At 41.1% G+C, this 17,476-nt stretch overlaps 1 protein-coding gene across 1 annotated transcript in view; it reads left to right on the top strand.

The window, feature by feature from the left end:
• The window catches only part of LOC102781465 (corticotropin-releasing hormone receptor 1-like), a 135,532-nt gene that overhangs the window by 5,793 nt on the left and 112,263 nt on the right, over positions 1-17,476 (top strand). The window contains exons 2-4 of the mRNA XM_087844919.1: positions 5,953-6,040; positions 8,515-8,574; positions 8,938-9,063. Coding sequence (XP_087701045.1) covers positions 5,953-6,040; positions 8,515-8,574; positions 8,938-9,063 — 274 coding nt within the window. The remainder of the gene's footprint in view (positions 1-5,952; positions 6,041-8,514; positions 8,575-8,937; positions 9,064-17,476) is intronic.

Below are 17,476 nucleotides of genomic sequence, written 5' to 3'. Positions count from 1 at the left end.
ATGCCTGACGCTGCTGTGACCAGCAGGTATGAATGTGCTTTTGATACAGGAAGTGAGGATTTTTGATGAATTTAAAGCACCCTTTCCTCCATTTTTCTCTCTGAAAACGGGTGAAATGTTTAACGTTTCACGTGCTGTATTATTAATGGGGATGTTTTATTTACGGAGGAAATGAAGCATTGGCTTCGCAGGTAATTGTAGCCACCCTGTTGGATCCGCAGGGATCAGCTTGTATGCTCAAGGACAGCTGGGCGGAGATGTAACAGAGTTTGGGGTCACTCTGAGAGGCTGAACAAAATCAAAACTAATGATATTTTACAGTTTGTGTCTCTTCCGCCGCGTGCAGAAGGGTGCTGACAGATGCTGTGAATTCAGCAGTGAATCAGCTCTTAGATGTCACCGGTGCAGAACTATTTTTTTTCTTGTGTCGCCAGCCTTCATTATTTGGATGCTTTCCAGCCGAGTCACTGGCTCAGGAAGAAGAGATTTCAGTTGTTTGGATGAAATATTAATCCAACCATTGAATTCCACTGTGCTGGCATTTAACAAAGCCATAAATACAGGTTCTCCTGTTCTCCATCCCGGAATAGAGCAGATGTTATCTAATGCTGTTATCAACTGTCGTCTCTTGAGACCCAGAGTCTGTAGTTTTAAAGAAAAATCTGCATTATTCAGTGTTTTCACCTCCTGCATAGCTGAAAAAAGGCTGATAGTAGCGCGATCCAGTAACAGAAAGACTTTAAATTTAGCATCAAAAGTCTTTAAGAAGTCATTTCATCGTATCAGTAAACATGAGATTAGTGGGCTGTGAGTGCAGATGCTCCAAATTTTGGGGGCATTTGCAGCTGTTAATTTATGCAACATCCACTCGAGGGACAGAAGGTAGTTACTGATTTTTAAAACAATACACAAATGCCATAAAGGTCTTCCACGCTAATGTGATTTTGTTTTAAAAAGACCACCTGCTCTCATTGCTAATGCATCGAATACAGCTGCTTTCCTCCAAGCTTCTGGCTCTTGTGTTCAGGCAGGGATCATAAAGGATCCCACGTTTAGGGTGAACTCACACGAGCTAATGATACACAAGCGTGTTTGATCCACTTGTTTTTTCTGATTGGATCTAATGACAAGTCTTAAGGAACTTGTTATATACAATCCTGTAAAAAAGTATATTTCTCCTTCCTGATTTCTTAGATTGTTGCATATTTGTCACCTTATATATTTCAGATCATCATGTAACAGGGTCATAAATCACATTGTTATAATTACACAAAATGTGTTCTAAACCCCCAAACTGTTCCTTTTATACCTAACTTTTAGGACCTCCAAGCCTGTAGTTATGTTCATTATCAGTTAGAGCCCCTCCTCATTCTTTTCTTCTTCTTCTTTGGTGCAATCCTATAAATACAGTGTACCCCTTTTGCCTCTCCCCTTTTCTACAATTCCCCTGTGGGAGAGGTGGGTGTCATTTCTTTCCAACACCTTAAAACACACATATAATTCATATTTAGCCACCCTGATGTTTCTGATTGTGATTTTAGTTCAATTATTGTCATTATTAAGCCTGTTTTTTGTTAGATGTTATAAGTGTGTAGTATGTGTGTATCATAAATGTGTTTTAGGCGCCATAAATGCTAGCATGAATATATACTCCTTGCTAGCTTGGAAGTTGTGGTGGGTTGAGCTAACCCTCTTCCCCACTGTTTGTATTTGGTCGTAGGAGCTGGAGTGGGCAAATTATTTACTTGGAGGCCTTTCTTTCTTTTACCTTTTTTATCAGACACAACGCAGAATCACACCGGTTACAATCACACAAATCTTAATATTAGACACAAATAACCCAATTTAATACAAACGTACCACACCTGTGTGAAAGAACAGCTGCTTCCTAATAACTGCTCGTCTCACTTTTGGCAAGAACTCCAATAAGCAATGTGCGATAACTGGCAATGAGACGTTCACAGCACTGTGCAGGAATTTTGTCTCCCTCTTCTTTGGAGATTTGCTTTAATTAAGCCACATTGGAGGGTTTTCCAGCATGAGCCATACCAGAGCATCTTGATCTGATGTCTAAGACTTTTGACCAGGCTACTCTGAAACCTTCACTATTTCGAGTCATTCAGAGCGCTCAAAGAGTGGATCACTGTTCTGTTACATATCGAAGTCCTGAAGCAGCAAACGGCTCCAGGCCATCACACTTCCACCACCATGTTTGACCGTTGGTATGATCTTCTTATTAGTTTTACGCCAATGCAACAGGATTGAAACTTCAGCTTTTGTCTCGTCAGAGTATTTTCCTAAAACTGTGTGAGAGCTCTCACTGTGGTTCACTGGAGTACCTTAGAAGTGGCTTTGCAACCCTTTACGGACTGACAGATATCAGTGGTGTTGTTTCTCAGCTGTTTCTTTAGATCATCGTATGATGTGCCGCACTTTTGTCGGGCAGCTTCTGTTTAAGTGGTTATTTGATTCAACAGGTCTGGCAGTAATCAGGCCTGTGTGTGGCTAGTGAAATTAAACGCAACCTCCAAAAACAACTGCAGTTAATCATACAGTGAGCGACGAATCAAGAATTACCTTTTTTTTTCTCTTTACACTGGACCAGCTATGTTTGTGTAGCTTTTTTCCCTTTAAAACAGACTCATTATGTTAAAACTGCATTTGTATTTAGTCTAAAAATTTAAATTTGAGGTAAAAACTCCCAGCTCTGTTCAAGATTACTTCTTATAACTGTTAGAAATACTTCATATTCAGTGTTGGGGAGTAACGGAATACATGTACCGCCGTTACGTATTTAAAATACAAAATATGAGTAACTGTATTCCGTTACAGTTACCGTTTAAAAAGGTGGTATTTAGAATACAGTTACTTTGTTGAAATAAATGGATTACACGGCGGTACTTCCCTGTTTCATATTGTCGCGGGTCAGGACTGTTTGGGTTTTGTTTGACAGCTACGTTCTGTTGTTCCAGGCGGCAGCGTTACGGTTGCCATGGTTACAGGGTGACGCTCTCTCTCTGCGTGTTTCCTGGGTGAGAGAGGCCTTTTTGTTGTTGTTGTGCTAAGCTAACAGGCAGAATGCTACAGGTATAGCTCTAAAGAATGTAGCATCATAGGCAGTGTAGTCCGTGCTGCAGGGAGAATGGACTGCCATACCCGTTATGTGTCTGTGAGCGAGGGAGGGAGAAAAAGGAAAAGTACGAGCTGTCATCGAGCAAAAACGGGAGCTGGAAGCATGTAAATATAATAATAACCACTGCAGCCAAGAAGAGAGCCTGACGAGCCCAGTTGTAAGTAAGCTATTAAGACTCGACTGTACACCGTGTTCGTGTTTTCCTCCGAAACAATAAGTTCCTTTGGAGCAGCCTTTCAACGCCTCTCTCTGTCTCTCGCTAGCAAAGTTGACCCAGACAACAAAGTAAAGCTAGTTTTCAGCTACGAGCCCGACACAGAACCCACCGTATTAGCCAGAGGTCCCTTTACTACGGTTCGGAGCCGCGGACCTTCAGTAACAGTAATAAATCACAGCAATAGTACATTCATGTAGTTGTAAACAGCATGATAATATATTAAGTAATCCAAAGTATTCAGAATACGTTACTCTCATTGAGTAACGTAACGGAATACGTTACAGAATACATTTTGGGGCATGTATTCTGTAATCTGTAATGGAATACATTTTAAAAGTAACCTTCCCAACATTGTTCATATTACAGAATCACCTGCTGAGAACGGCAACTTTTTTGTGCTTTTGTTGAACTTTGGCACAAAAGTTTGCACACTTTGGTTATCCTGACCAAACTGACATCACCTCGCTGCATATCGAGTTCATATTGGTAGCATCTCCACTATATAACCAGCAGCAAGCTTATTAATTTCCTCGGAGTGAAGCTAGCCGAATGCTGGTACCACGGGTCTTTCATTCTTCGCATCCTCCTCCTCAGCACTGGAGCCATGGAGCTGCTGTGCTGAGTGTCTGTCCTTGATCAGATGTGAAGAAGAGCTCTTTGCAGCTGACAGACACTTATTATCACCCAGGCACAATTTGCATTTCACTGCAATGTCGTTTTACTTTTCATCCACAAAAGCTTTCAGAGTGATGCGAGTGCTTCTGTGACGTAAAGGCTGTCCTTTCACTGACATTAGCATGCAGCTACCTGCTGAGGAAAAGGACACAAATATACGTTTTCGCTTTTGTTTTGTTTTGTTAGACCAAAAAGACAGTGGAAGTGTGGGAAATATATTTCCACATTTCTTCTTATGTGAACTATGCGGTTCCAGCCAGCCTTTAAACACTGAATCATTGTTGGCTGACCGTTTGTTGTTACTTGGCCGCCTGCTTGACGTCCTCCCAGGACTTTATAGCAACGGAAAACTTGATCATGAGAAATGTTAAAGTCATCTTTTTTTTTTTATCAGAAAAGAAAATCTAGGATGAGTAAGAAACCCCAAAAACAAATATATCAAAAGCTCATACTCACAGTGTCTTGCTGTCATTGGAGGACTGATAAAAATAGTCTTTGTACACGGAGTGAACTTTGTGTGGATGTTTTCACTGATTATGCTGCTCTCTTGGATTTGCTTTACAGTGACTCTATTTGTGTCTTACTCCAGTCCAGGTTCATAGTTGGTCCAAACTTTTTACCAGTAATTTAATTGAATTCAGTTTTATTGACACAGCGTCAAATCACAGCAACAGTCGCCTCAAGGCGCTTTATATTGTAAGGTCGACCCTACAATAATACACACAGAGAAAAACCCAACGATCATATGACCGCCTATGAGCAGTGGGAAGAAAAAACTCTTTTAACAGGAAGAAACCTCCAACAGAACCAGGCTCAGGGAGGGGCAGGGCCATCTGCTGTGATTGGTTGGGGTAGCAACCAGCAGTATGTTTCTGCCTACCTCGGGAAAAGGATTGGCTCGACAGAGATGATTAAAATCTTAAATCACATTTTAAACTTAAAATTGGGTTTAGAACTTCTCACTCGTGTTGCTAGCTACTAAAACTAGGCTAGTTTGCACTTTCTCAGGGAGGCAGACCTCCAGACCTGAGTTTGTGGGAAGGTAAGATAAGATAAGATAAAACTTTATTAATCCCTCGGGTGGGTTCCTCTGGGAAATTTGGTTTCCAAAAGCACAGCACCGACAGAAGTTACAGAGTTACAGAATATTATATATATATATACACATATATAAATACAGAGACATATATAAATAAAATATACGAAGGGGATAAATAGAATAAATAGGAATAAAAATAAAAATACAAGTGAATTGCACATTTCAACTATTGAGGTCTATTGCACCATTGACTATTAACAAAAGTATTGCACAGTGAAGTGAAGAGGCACTACAGCTTAGTTGTTCCCCCCTCCTTTGTCCTCCTGTGTCCCCTCCAGAGAGGAGTTAAACAGTCTGATGGCGTGCGGGACAAAGGAGTTTTTAAGTCTGTTGGTTCTTGTCTTTGGGAGAAGCAGAGCTTCATATCATGAAACTATGAAATCTGTTTCACTCAGGCCTGATCTCCACATCCACACCCGTCTTTATAAAAAAGTACTACACCAGCTGATATTACAGAGTATTACGTGGCCTTAATGGTAACAAAGTCGACTTGGATGTGGCAGAACAGGAAAGCCAGACGTGTTGTGATGTTTGTCAGATGAGATAAGACGCCGTTAGCTCGTGCTGCTCGTTGTTGATGCTGGGAGTGGAGAGGGCATTGAGTCAAAGCCCTCCGTCTAAGTGTTGCATCCTTTGAATTTTTATGAAAGGTTCTTAACATAGCGGTCACTCCGAAGGCTATCAAGTTACATCACAATTCGCCACAGCATGCTCAATAAAATCTTCTCAATCACGAATAAAGTTGTATGTTTAATGTGTGCGTGTCAGACTGAAAGAGCAGGACATTCTGATATTTGATTGACCTCTGTGACTTTCCTCTGTTTGCAGGTGTGTGCCGTCATGAGCCTCCTGCCATCAGCCTCGTTAGCAGATCTGACATGTGAAGCTCTGCTCATGCTGTCGGGGAACGTCTCGTGTAAGTTCTGGACAAACATCAGCTGGATTTTTATTACAGCAGCGCGGCTACAGCAGCTGTTACAAGCTTTTAAAAGGCGCTCATTTCCCAGTACTGTCCAGCCAGTTTGTTCTAGCTGCCCTGCTGTTAGTACACTTGAGATTGAATTGATTTTCAGTCTTTTCCATTTCATGGCCATAACCACTAAATGTCAAACCCTCATCCTCAGTCACAACTTCCCCCCTTGTGGATATTGGAAATCCGTTATTTTCCTAGTATTCCGTTTCCTCGCAGACCTCTGCGGCACACCCAGACGACTCACACAAGCACGCACAAATGCACAGGAATGATGTTCTTGTTATTTGCCCCAGGATACAGTCATAAAATCATTCCAGGTAGCTCTTAACAGAGTAATGATAACGCTCTGTTATCGTGCTGTCACCCTGCTCAGCTGAACCGGTTTCATCCGCTTCATAATTCATCAGAAATTATCTGCAAAGGGAATTAAATTATTATTTTTAATTATCTTCATTTGTTTTGGTAAATCTGTTAAGACGTTATTTAAATAAATTTTAATGCGATTGTGAAAAATGTTCATGACTCATTATCTAACCCAAAAATATCCAGTTTATTAAGCTATAAAATTATTAAAACAATAAAAGATCACATTCTTAACTGGAATTATATGGGTTTGTTTTAATAGGGGAAAACCACAGAAACAGAAATAGTAATGAAAAGAATTTCTCATTAAGTCGACTCTGTTCTCTGTAGAAACAGTGTTTTTTTGTTTGTTTAAAAATGTGTTAACATAACATGACTACACAGTTATTTTCTGTCTTCTGCTTCTGCTATTTATGAACTATGGATTTTGGCAAGCTGTCGCTCCAATCTTGGCCAATCGAGACATGTGTTACATTTTTAGTCCCAGGCCTCGAGATTCAACTCAGTGGCATGCAAAACTTGCGTCACATCCATATTTAGTTAAATGCAATAAAATTTAGTTTGGATATGATAATTACGTTCATGCAAATCTTTTTTTAATTGCAAGCATCTACTATTTGGTTGCAGAAACAGGAGTTTTGCCAGTGGATTATCTCATTTTCAGTTCACGGGTGACAGACACAGGTGAAATCAAATGGGCCCAAGCAGTAAATTATATGTTAACCTGTTCAAATTTTCTATTTTCCATATGCAAAGAAAGAGAAGTAAATTCTGACACCAGCCTGAGAGGTTAATGTGTGATTTTATGTAAGTAAAATAATACTTACATCACAGCTCCACATCTGGAAAACTGGTACATTTAGTTTTTAAACTTCATCTTGCGAAGTCTTCCAAAGTGCCACTCGACCCTCTGCGCCCTGCGTTTGACATCCCTGATCGAAACAAAAGTACTGGGCCATATTTCTGAACCTTTAAACTCACCTGTTTTCTGTCCCAAGGGTGCATAAAATCCAAAACAAAGCCATCTGCCTTTATTTGTGAAAGAATCTGTGAAATGACACCACGGCGTAATGGACAGAAATCTTGAAGCTGTGATCAGATGACACCCAAATCCAGTTTTAGCTTTTCTGGTCCACCCGCCATGTTTGAGAAATGCAGAGTATGACCCAAAGAGCACCATCCACAGTCAAGCATGGAGGTGGAAACGTTATGCTTTGGGGCTGTCATTCTGTTAAGGGTATGGGACGACTTCAACACGTCGAGGGAGCCGTGTACCGTAAAATCCTGGATGAGAACCTTCCCTCATCCAGAATCATAAAGGTTGGAAGATGGGTTTTCCAGCAAGACAACATCACCAAGGCAACAAAGGGGCAGCTAAAGAAGTCATACAGTGGCCTAGCCAAGTCATATCATGCAAATCTATTTATAACTTTTATATAATATGTGTGTTTTTTCTGGATTTTTGCCCAATTCTCTTTTTCTCATCATTAAAATGAAACTAACAAAAATTAGAACTTGTTCATTCAGCCGGGGATCAGCAGGAGATTATTGTTTCCCTCACTGTGTGTCAGCCTGTAACCTTTAAACGGTTAAAGCTACCCTGCTTTTAAAAATGTAAAACAAAATCCTTTCATGCATTTGAACAAATGACCAGTGGCAGCTTTTATGCACTTTTCATATTTTACTTTGTTTCGTTCGTTTTCTTGCCACACGTGGGTGTGAAAAGTGGTTTGGAAACCTCAAATGAAAGCATTAAAATTAAGTGTCACCTTTCCCCCTGCAGAACGTCCTTATCTCCGGCTCCTTCTTATCTAATTCCTCTTGAGTTATTACAGAAGTAATAGTCTGACCCTCGGGGCACGTCTACATTCATATTTGCTGCTACCGTCCCCTTATTGCTGGAGGAAAGGTCTGTCATCAGTGTTTACCGTTGCCCTTTCGTGCTCACCCTTTGTAGCTGTTAAGCTGAATCTAATGAGATTTTCATTGCCTCTTCTAAACTGAGCAAACAATGATTGAGGTTATTGATGAAGCTGTTTCTCTCTGGGTTGCAGTGCAGTCCCTGGCCGCCACCTGGAACCAAACCCTGAGTAACGCCACGAGCCAGTGGAGCGGTGAGTTGAGACGCGTGTGAAACCGATTCCCCGCACGCTTACTGCAGAGCTGAGTTGTTGTTAGATACCCCGCAGGGGGAAAACAAGTTTGATCGGAACTCAGATTATAAAGGACTAACATCAAAGAGGAAAACAATGCTGGAAATAGACGTGGCGTAGTGCCACAGGAGACGGCGTTCAGCTCGGCAAAGCACAGGAGTAATCATTAAATCCCGTGTACACAAACAGCTCATTCTGATACCATATTTGTTGCCAGGATCTTTGGAGCATTATCTGGATTTCATGACATCTATATGCGGTTATGAAACATGACGGGAATGCGTGCATGTCCGTGTCTGACGCTTTTCTGTCCCCGCGCTTCAGGCTCGGGAATCTACTGTGAAACCTCCATCGATGGGATCGGCACCTGCTGGCCCAGGAGCAGCGCGGGGCAGCTGGTGGCGCGACCCTGTCCTGAGATGTTTTACGGCGTCCGGTACAACACCACCAGTAAGTCAGTGAGCTGTCACCTCCTGCCCGCCTGCTGCAGAAAAAAGCAAACCCAGACACAACTGATTAGAAACGTGATTTAACACGATCCCTGCACCCTGCTTCGCCCTACCCCCACACTCAACGTCCCCATGGGCGAACGCTGTTTGCGTAATTGTTTATACAGAAATTAGCATGAGCATACAAATTAGCAAAAGACGCAGAAGAGAGAAAAAAAAAGTGTACACAAGTGCAGATAACACACCATGACGTGTCAAAGCTCAAAACAAAACATGACAAGGCGAGGCGAGCACCCGCTGTGAAAAATGATGCTTTTGTATGAGGACTTAAATGATTCCAGAAAAAGAAACGCAGAGAGAAAGTCTAAAGATAAATCACCGCTGTCTGAGACGCTTAAGCCTATTAACTCTCCAGGAGTCTCGACAATTGATTGTGTTGTTTGGGTTTTTTTTCATCTTGGAAAATTAATAAAACGCTAAAAAATGAAACTACAATTTACTTTGTGGCTCATTTGCATATAAACTATTGTTATAATTTAGGCTTTTTGACAGTAGCAGAGAGAAAGGTGGGATTAAATAAAAAAAGGAGGGGTTCAAACAATGGAAACATCGAGGAACAGGAGAAAAATTAGTCTTTCCACAAAAAACCTGAAGCTTGGCTCCTAGAAGTGACTTTATTTATGTGTCTAAATCAGATAGAAGAGGTGGCTCATGTTTCTGCCAAACTGTTCTTCAGCTCATCCTTAAAAAAGTTTCTTCTAAGGTCAAACTCTAAGTGCTGATAAAACACTGTTTGCCCTTAACTTATGAGTTAGGAGGTTGTTTATGTTGTGGCCCTTTGGGAGCTGTCAGTCAAACTCGCGCCACTCAGAGGAATGGCGCCCTCGGCAGCATTCCTAATGTATCTTCAAAGATTTTTTTCAGCAATTTAAGGGTACAGAACAGTGAAGCCTGAAAAATGTGAAGCTATAAGGCAGCAGCAACAATCAGAGACTCAGATCGTGAAACCGTTTAGTTATTTTCCCTGCAGGATCATTTTGTTCCCAGATAGTGTGAGAATACTTGCTGTTATCTTCTTAAAACTCAGTGTTGCATGTTTGAAATTGCTAATTTTCTGCTACAAAAACCCACAAACCACAAGTATATTCAGCTTTCTGTCGTAAATGACAAAGACAAATGTGTACGTGCGCTGCATTTGTACTTGTTTTGTGACTTGTTTTCTTCGCCGCTAACTTCAGCCATAATCACTTATTTTAACACTTGATTGGATATTTTATCTGTTGGCGCAGTGAAGGCATTTCTAGTGCAAACAAGGTCACAGTGTTTTCAGCTTGACCAAAGACCCTTTAGCATTCACACATATTGAAAGCTTGAAAAGCATTTTGCAGTGAAAATAGTCTGCAGCACGTAGTGATTTGACATGTGTGTTCCTTTGTGTTGTGTGCCCAGGACCATTAGTCTTACATCCTGAAGGGTTTTACAGTTTGAATCATGAGGCTTTGTGCTTTTTGTGCTTTTTTTGCTATTTAAAGTATGACAGCAGGACCTGCACTGTTGGATACCCACCCAAATAATAACACAGGTGCCACAGAAGTCTCCAAATTTCTTGAATCAATGAGGAAATTTTGCTTCTGCGCGATGTGAAAAATCCTAAAAGTGACGTAAATGCTCATGCAACAGCAGTGCTACCAATAACACTTCTGCACAATAGACCAGGTGTGGCAGGGCATCGGTAAAAATCCATGTCTGCTTACTACCATCTAATGTCACCTGGAGGCAGACTCAAAAATATGTGGAACAGCTAGTAATGTGGGCCACTCCTGTTCTTGTTTGTGTGGCTGTTGGCACAGACTGTATGTAAAAGACAATAGGAAACCTCTGGAGCTTAAAAATGAAGCCAAAAAGAACCAGGAAGCCTCCAACAGCGAGTAAGACCGCTGTGTCAAAATGTTCAACTTTACAGCAGAAATAAACATCTTTATTGCGTGATGGTCCTCGTAACAACTCTGAGAAAGTTGCTTTTTTATAAACGTATCCACCTGCATACTAGAGTTGATTGGTAGGTTTCCTCATGCCTCGGACTCTGCACGGTCTCATCTACTACTTCAAGTCATTAAACTGGTACTCTCCACAGTCTGAGTGCTGTCTGTGTGTTTTGGAGTTCTAGAAGGTGGCGACTTCTCTGGTTGGAAAAACGAAACATGGTTGCGTAGACGTCTACGGGCAACGTCCCCTGGCACCATCGCACTGTGAACTCTGTCAGTAACTAATCAAATTCAAATCCAATTCAAATTCAAATTTTATTTGTCACACACACACAACCATACACAGTATGACATGTGGGTGAAATGCTTGTAGCTGTACAATGCCCGACCATTAAATGACAGAAAAAAGTTTTACAGTATTTACAATTTACTACAAAATTTACAAATTAACTTAGGAATTTACAGTAAAAAAAAAAAAAAAAAAAGTGCAAATGGCAGAAAGAGATTATCAAGATTATAAATTATAGGATGATAGGAAGAGTGTGGTGGTGCGTGTGGTGATGTGTGTGGGAGAGTCCAGTCCTACACCTGGTTCAACTAGTGTCAAGTTTTATTAAATTTAACATGAATTTAATTTTTGAAAGATTAAATTCAGAGCAGATTTTTCTGTGCTTGAATGGCTGCCTTTTCTCGATGTCTAGTCTTTGTGGAATAGCTCCAAGATGTAAGTTTGAATGTAACCTGGATGAACAAGATGAATCAAAGTATTCTTTATCTAGAGAAGAGAAAGAAAAGCAGGAAATAATATATCACTCCTGATCACTGGCTCTTAAGTAGGGATGGGTACCGGTCGGTTCTGACATAAACGGTAGTAACCAGACCGAAAAACAGCGCACATTTCAGTGCTTTTTTTTCCTGAGCTGTGATACACTTTCTTCTTCCTTACATTTGTTTTGGCGGTTGGCAAACAACTGAAAGGTGCATTACCGCCACCAACTGGTATGGAATGATGCACTTTAGATTCTAGCCAATCATTTTACGTTTCCGGGGATAGTAGGCGGGTCCAGGTACGTACGTTTTTTTAGAGCAGAGCTACAGATTAAAAACGCCCAAGGCGAAGCGGTCAAAGTCTGGCTGTACTTCACAGCAAAAGATGCAAACTCAGCAGCTGCAACAAGTGCTTTAAGCTGATACTGTGATACTGTCAAAGGAGGTAACACCTCAAATCTGATGAAACACCTGGCGACGCATAGCGTTTTTTTAAAGCCGAGAAATGCGCCGTATTTGATAGCTTGCTGAGAGACCTCACATCGAGCACATCTACTGCGGGTGTGGTGCCTATTATCAGACCTGGAGTTAGCAACATCCCCCAAAAACCCGAAGAGGAGAGTCCTGGCCCCTAGCCCTGCCAGTGTAGCAGAAATGATGAGGATGATGATGGCAGCAGCAGCCGTTCTTCTCTGCGTGAGTAGCTTAATGTTGTTCGTGTGTAATTTACGTTGAGTAGGCTAACCACGTTATTACATTAATGCATGTAAGGTGAACTAGCAAACATCGTTGTAGTTACATGCAGCTGTCTTCTTGTTTGATGGCAGATGCTCCCTTCACCCTGGCCAAAAAGGCTAAAATGACCAAAGAAAAAGTGGAAAACAGCTAAACATGAGAGATTTTTGGACAAAGTTTGTGTTTTTTCCATTGTTTAAGCACTGCTTCCAGCCCAGAGTGATACCATATATGCCCCATAGCTGCAGAAAAGGCTAACATTGTTATCTTTAGCACTTTAGCATCTTTAAGCACTGTTTAAGCACTGGCACCATTTCAAAAGTACCGGTTTGGCACCAGTATTGGATAAAACCTAAACGATACCCATCCCTACTCTTAAGTGCATTTCTCATCCTGATGTACTAACTGAGCGTGACATTGACCTGAGCATAGTTTCTAACAATAATAAGTATTTTTATAGCACCATTCAAAGAAAAAGTTGCAAAGTGCTTCATGGGACAAACAGTGATATAAAGTTTAAAGAAAGGTAAAGGTGAAACAACATTAGGTCAGTAATGAGGTTGTGAGCTTAGTTTCAGACGGTGTTTTCTACTCTGGGCTCTGTATGACGTCAAAGAGAGTGGATATCCCTAATATGGTCATCTCAGTCACACTGTTCAAACCTTTCTGTTTATGGGCTTCAGCCAATCAGAAGAAACTTGTCTTAAAGGGGGTGGAGCTAGAACAGCTTGTTTCATACAGAGGAGTAGCACCAAGGTTTTGTGAAACGTAACTGATGCAAGGCTACTTGAGTCCATGAATAAAATATGGAGTTTGAATTGAATTCAGCATAATGAAAATTTATACCTTCAAAAGCACTATATTTTTATGATAAAATAAAGTACTCAATTTAAGGGAAGTTATAAAGAATTAAACAAGTTTTATAATAAAACGGATCTATATTTATTTAATGTTGTGCTTAAAGACTGTATAAGAGCATGTCTCATAAATATTAACTATGATTTACTGGGTGCAACAATAGGCATCCCTGCAATTATCCTCAAGTGGATCAGCAGCCTGCGATGTGTGCCGGGACACTGCGGCACTCTGAAGGTAACGCAGACCTTCAGAGACATACAGTAAACACAAATAGCTAAATTTATGAGATGAAAGCCTGCGTGTTTCTGTGTGTTTCTGTGTGTTTCTGTGTGCTTCTTTGGTAATTTAAAGTCTAAACCTCCCACAGGATCCAGACGATCCATTTGAGAGAGAAAGAGAGCCGCGCTGCAATTCAGGCAAGGCCCGCTGGTAATTTGACACTGCGAGGTTCATTTCACCTTCAGGATTAACATAATCTCCATTGAAGTGTAGCCTAAAAGCCTAAAAAAGAGCGGCCATCAGCGGACTATGCCAGCGAAGGTCAACAGTGGAGGAAGCGTTCGTGGATGAAGCTGAAAGCTGTTCGGGATGCAGGATGATGACATGATGCTGATTTTAAGTTTCATTAAATTCTCTGTGATAATATGAGCAGAACAGACGACAGATAAAGCCGGTGTGCTATAATTTGAGGTGTATTTTTAGCATGAATGCATTATTAATCAGTATTGATTGCTGATTTTTACAGCGGAGGTCAGCAGAGATACTCGAGCTGTTTGCTGTCCTTTCGTTATGCACAATGGGTTGTTGATTTGAGAGATGAACGCTCCCTGCGACCTTAAAGACTCCTGTCAGGCGTCAGTTAAGGACGTTCTGATTCTCAGTTTTCATTCAGGCTCGTACAGTCGCCACTTTGAGCTGACGCTGGCAGGTCGCTGGGATGCTGTTACGCTGAGGCCAGGGCTAAAAACTTTCCTTCACTGTAACTTTATTCAGAAAACACACATTTAAAATGTGATGAAGCTCAGTTATCAAAGAGCATACATGTTACTTATTTTATTCTTGAGTAGCTTTGCATGAATAGTTATTTTTTTACTCCTCAGTTTATCTGCTATAAGCCTTTTTTAATACCTCCGATTTAAGACAGATTTAATCTGATTGGCTGGCCCTTAAGCGTTTGAACAGCAGGTGCCTGGTGCTCTGTAGTTTTACATCATACAGAGCCAAAAGTAGAAAAAACTGGCTGAAACTGAGCATCTGGAGCAGCCCGAGCTTTCAGTATAAATATGATGGAAAATAAGGAAAAGCATAATAGGAGGTTGTGTTATGAGGAGACATGTTTTATCCAAAACACAATGTTTTCCTGAACTGATAAAAGTAGTTTTTAGCACCCAAAAGCAAATAGTAAATCGACTCTCTCAGTGGTCTTATCTGCAGAGGGACAGTAACTGTTGCCCCAGGACAAGAACACACTGGACAAGCCTTTGTTTTTGCACTTGATGGACTCATCGTGAAAACCGTGGAAATCCGTTTATAATACCAGCGTCGCTCATAAAACAAGCACAAACACATTTACATGCTGTTGATGAGAACTGCTTTGAATATGATAAAAATCTCTGTAATTACAGAGAAGATAAAGATGGTTTGAAACCACTAGTCAGAAATATGCACGTTAGGTTAGTTTGTGATTCTAAATTGGCTGTAGGTATAAAGGTGCCGAATTGTTTCTTTATGTATTTGACGTGTACCTCTCACAGTCATCTGGCTCTAGCTCCATGGTTACCGTGATTTGGATAAGCGGCGAGCACACAGAACAGCAAATAGTCAGTAACTGCCTGGTAAACACTTATCACTGAGAAAACCAATTTTACCCAGCGACAGGAAGCAACCTTCTACATCCACTCGCCTACAAAACAAGACATGCAAAGAGGTATATGAGGTTGCACTGAAAGGCTCCTAGCATGTGCCCTGGCAGCTAGCACACTGCAACTTGTCTGCAAACACTTGCAGACTTCTCACTAAGCAGCAGTGAAACTGTGAAACCAGAAACATTTGCAATCACTGTAAAAATCACACGTTTTGAAACGCCGTGGTTTCAGCAGCGAGGCACAGCGTTTACATCAACTTTAGCCATTTCTGATTTGCATTGTTTTTTTTTTTAAATTTCACTGGAGCTCATTGGCTAGTTAGCAAGCATTTCTATCTCCCATGGAAACCACAGGAAACTGCAGCAATACAATGACAGCAAGCAACTTCTCACAACTACCATTCACCAACCATTCAAGTACACAAGTCTCCTTATAGGTGTCCAGGCAGCGAGACAGGAAGTGTGAAATGGATGGATAACTTATCATTTGTCATCTGTTGTCAGGATTTCCAGCTTCTAGACACAGTCCAGGATCTTCAGGATGGACCTGATGTATCCTAACTCTAACCAAATCATTTATTTCATGGCAAGTAGCATATCATTAATTTAATTATTAATGTATAAAATAATACAAATGAAGTATAAAAATCTTTTACGTGTGAGATGCAAATCCACATCTCTATGATTTCCTCCCTCGCCAACGTCCCCCCAACCAGATGTGGACTTTTTTTCACCATTTAAAAGTGGAAAATAAAAATTGCACACACAGACACGAATCAGGACACACGAGACGAGACAAGTGAAAAATTGTGTTAAACGACAAAAACGTAAGGGTGGGAAATTTGCATTCACGAGCCAGATCCATGTCCCAAATAATGAATGAGTGGACTGGAGGTTGTGACTGCTGTACGTTGGACTGAATTTTGCCATGATATAAAATGCTCTGTTTCTGGCCACGAGTGTTGCTCCTCTCCTAGATATAAAGGTCAGATCTTTTCATTTGCCAGCAAGCAAACACTGACTGAGCCGTGATGGCACCAGTTAGCTTCATCTTCCTGGAGGTCTTAGTAGATTTCGGGAAGATGTGCGTTTTGATGTGATCGAGCGCTCATTTAATGATCACAGTTGCCCCAAATCTTTTCACTTTTTCCAGCCATCATGAAATCATTCCAGCCGAAGATAGACAAGCGAGATCAGGATTATCCCAGAGCGATCCTTGGAGAATTACAAATCCCGTGCTCATGCATATATCACGGGTTTAGTGTCTAATGATAATTTCAGCACATTCAGGGAGTAAATGAAGCGCCTTCTTTTAACCACGAGCACATGTAAGATGTTATGAATGGGACTTGGATTTCTTACAGGAGCTTTTACAGCCGAGAGAACGAGGTGTTTTGTGGAGGCGTCGGGAAAGCGTTGCCCGATTTTTACGAGCACTCGACGTGGCCGTGAATCAAAATAGTAACCGAAGAATGTGGAGATGCAGGCTAAACAGCCTGTTACAAATTTGTTCCACTACATTTCGTAGTTAGATTTACTGCCACCCCGATCTCTATCAGTTCTTCTGTTTCTGTGTGCTGCTCTTTAACGCTGTCCCGAGCTTCAGCCTCTCGTTGTATCCGAGGACACGACTGCAGAGACTCAAATTTGGGGATTACGCCTGACGGGAAAATGTCTCGGGGTTTGTAACCGTGACAAAGTTTAAGAGAGATCAGATCTAAAAAGATCAGCTTGCACCATCTGTGGTCGATAAGGTCCAGTGCAGCTACGGAGCCTCTGCTTAAGCTGCAGCGTGTACAGCTGTTCATTCAGGCTTGAGACTGAATCCACGCTCTGCCTGGGTTACAGCGAAAGAGACACAAGTTTGTAGTTTTTTCATTGTTAGTCTTGTTTTCTGTGCTTTACAAAAAGAAAAGGAGCAAAGGGTACAAATGTGCTTAGTTTGAGCAGAATGGAGCCAAACTGTCTTCTTTATTTTTCAAACTAAGCATGTGACTCGCAGCAAACCTAAACTCAATCGATGCACACGTAATATAAGGATCTCTATGGTTGGTTAAATTCACATTTACTGATATATAAATAACTCTTAATCTCGGTTACAGTGAGTTTTTTATACCCCGTTGTTTTGTATATTGTCAGTGAGAGCAGATATCACTAATATTATCATATCAGGCGCATAGGCGCAATCGTAGAAGCCCCACCCA

The sequence above is a fragment of the Neolamprologus brichardi genome, chromosome 8 (assembly GCF_056152115.1).
Source record: "Neolamprologus brichardi isolate AB-2024 chromosome 8, ASM5615211v1, whole genome shotgun sequence".
In the NCBI taxonomy this organism is placed as follows: domain Eukaryota; kingdom Metazoa; phylum Chordata; class Actinopteri; order Cichliformes; family Cichlidae; genus Neolamprologus; species Neolamprologus brichardi.
Note: the sequence above shows the minus strand (reverse complement) of the source record. Positions and strands in the feature narration are given on the sequence as shown.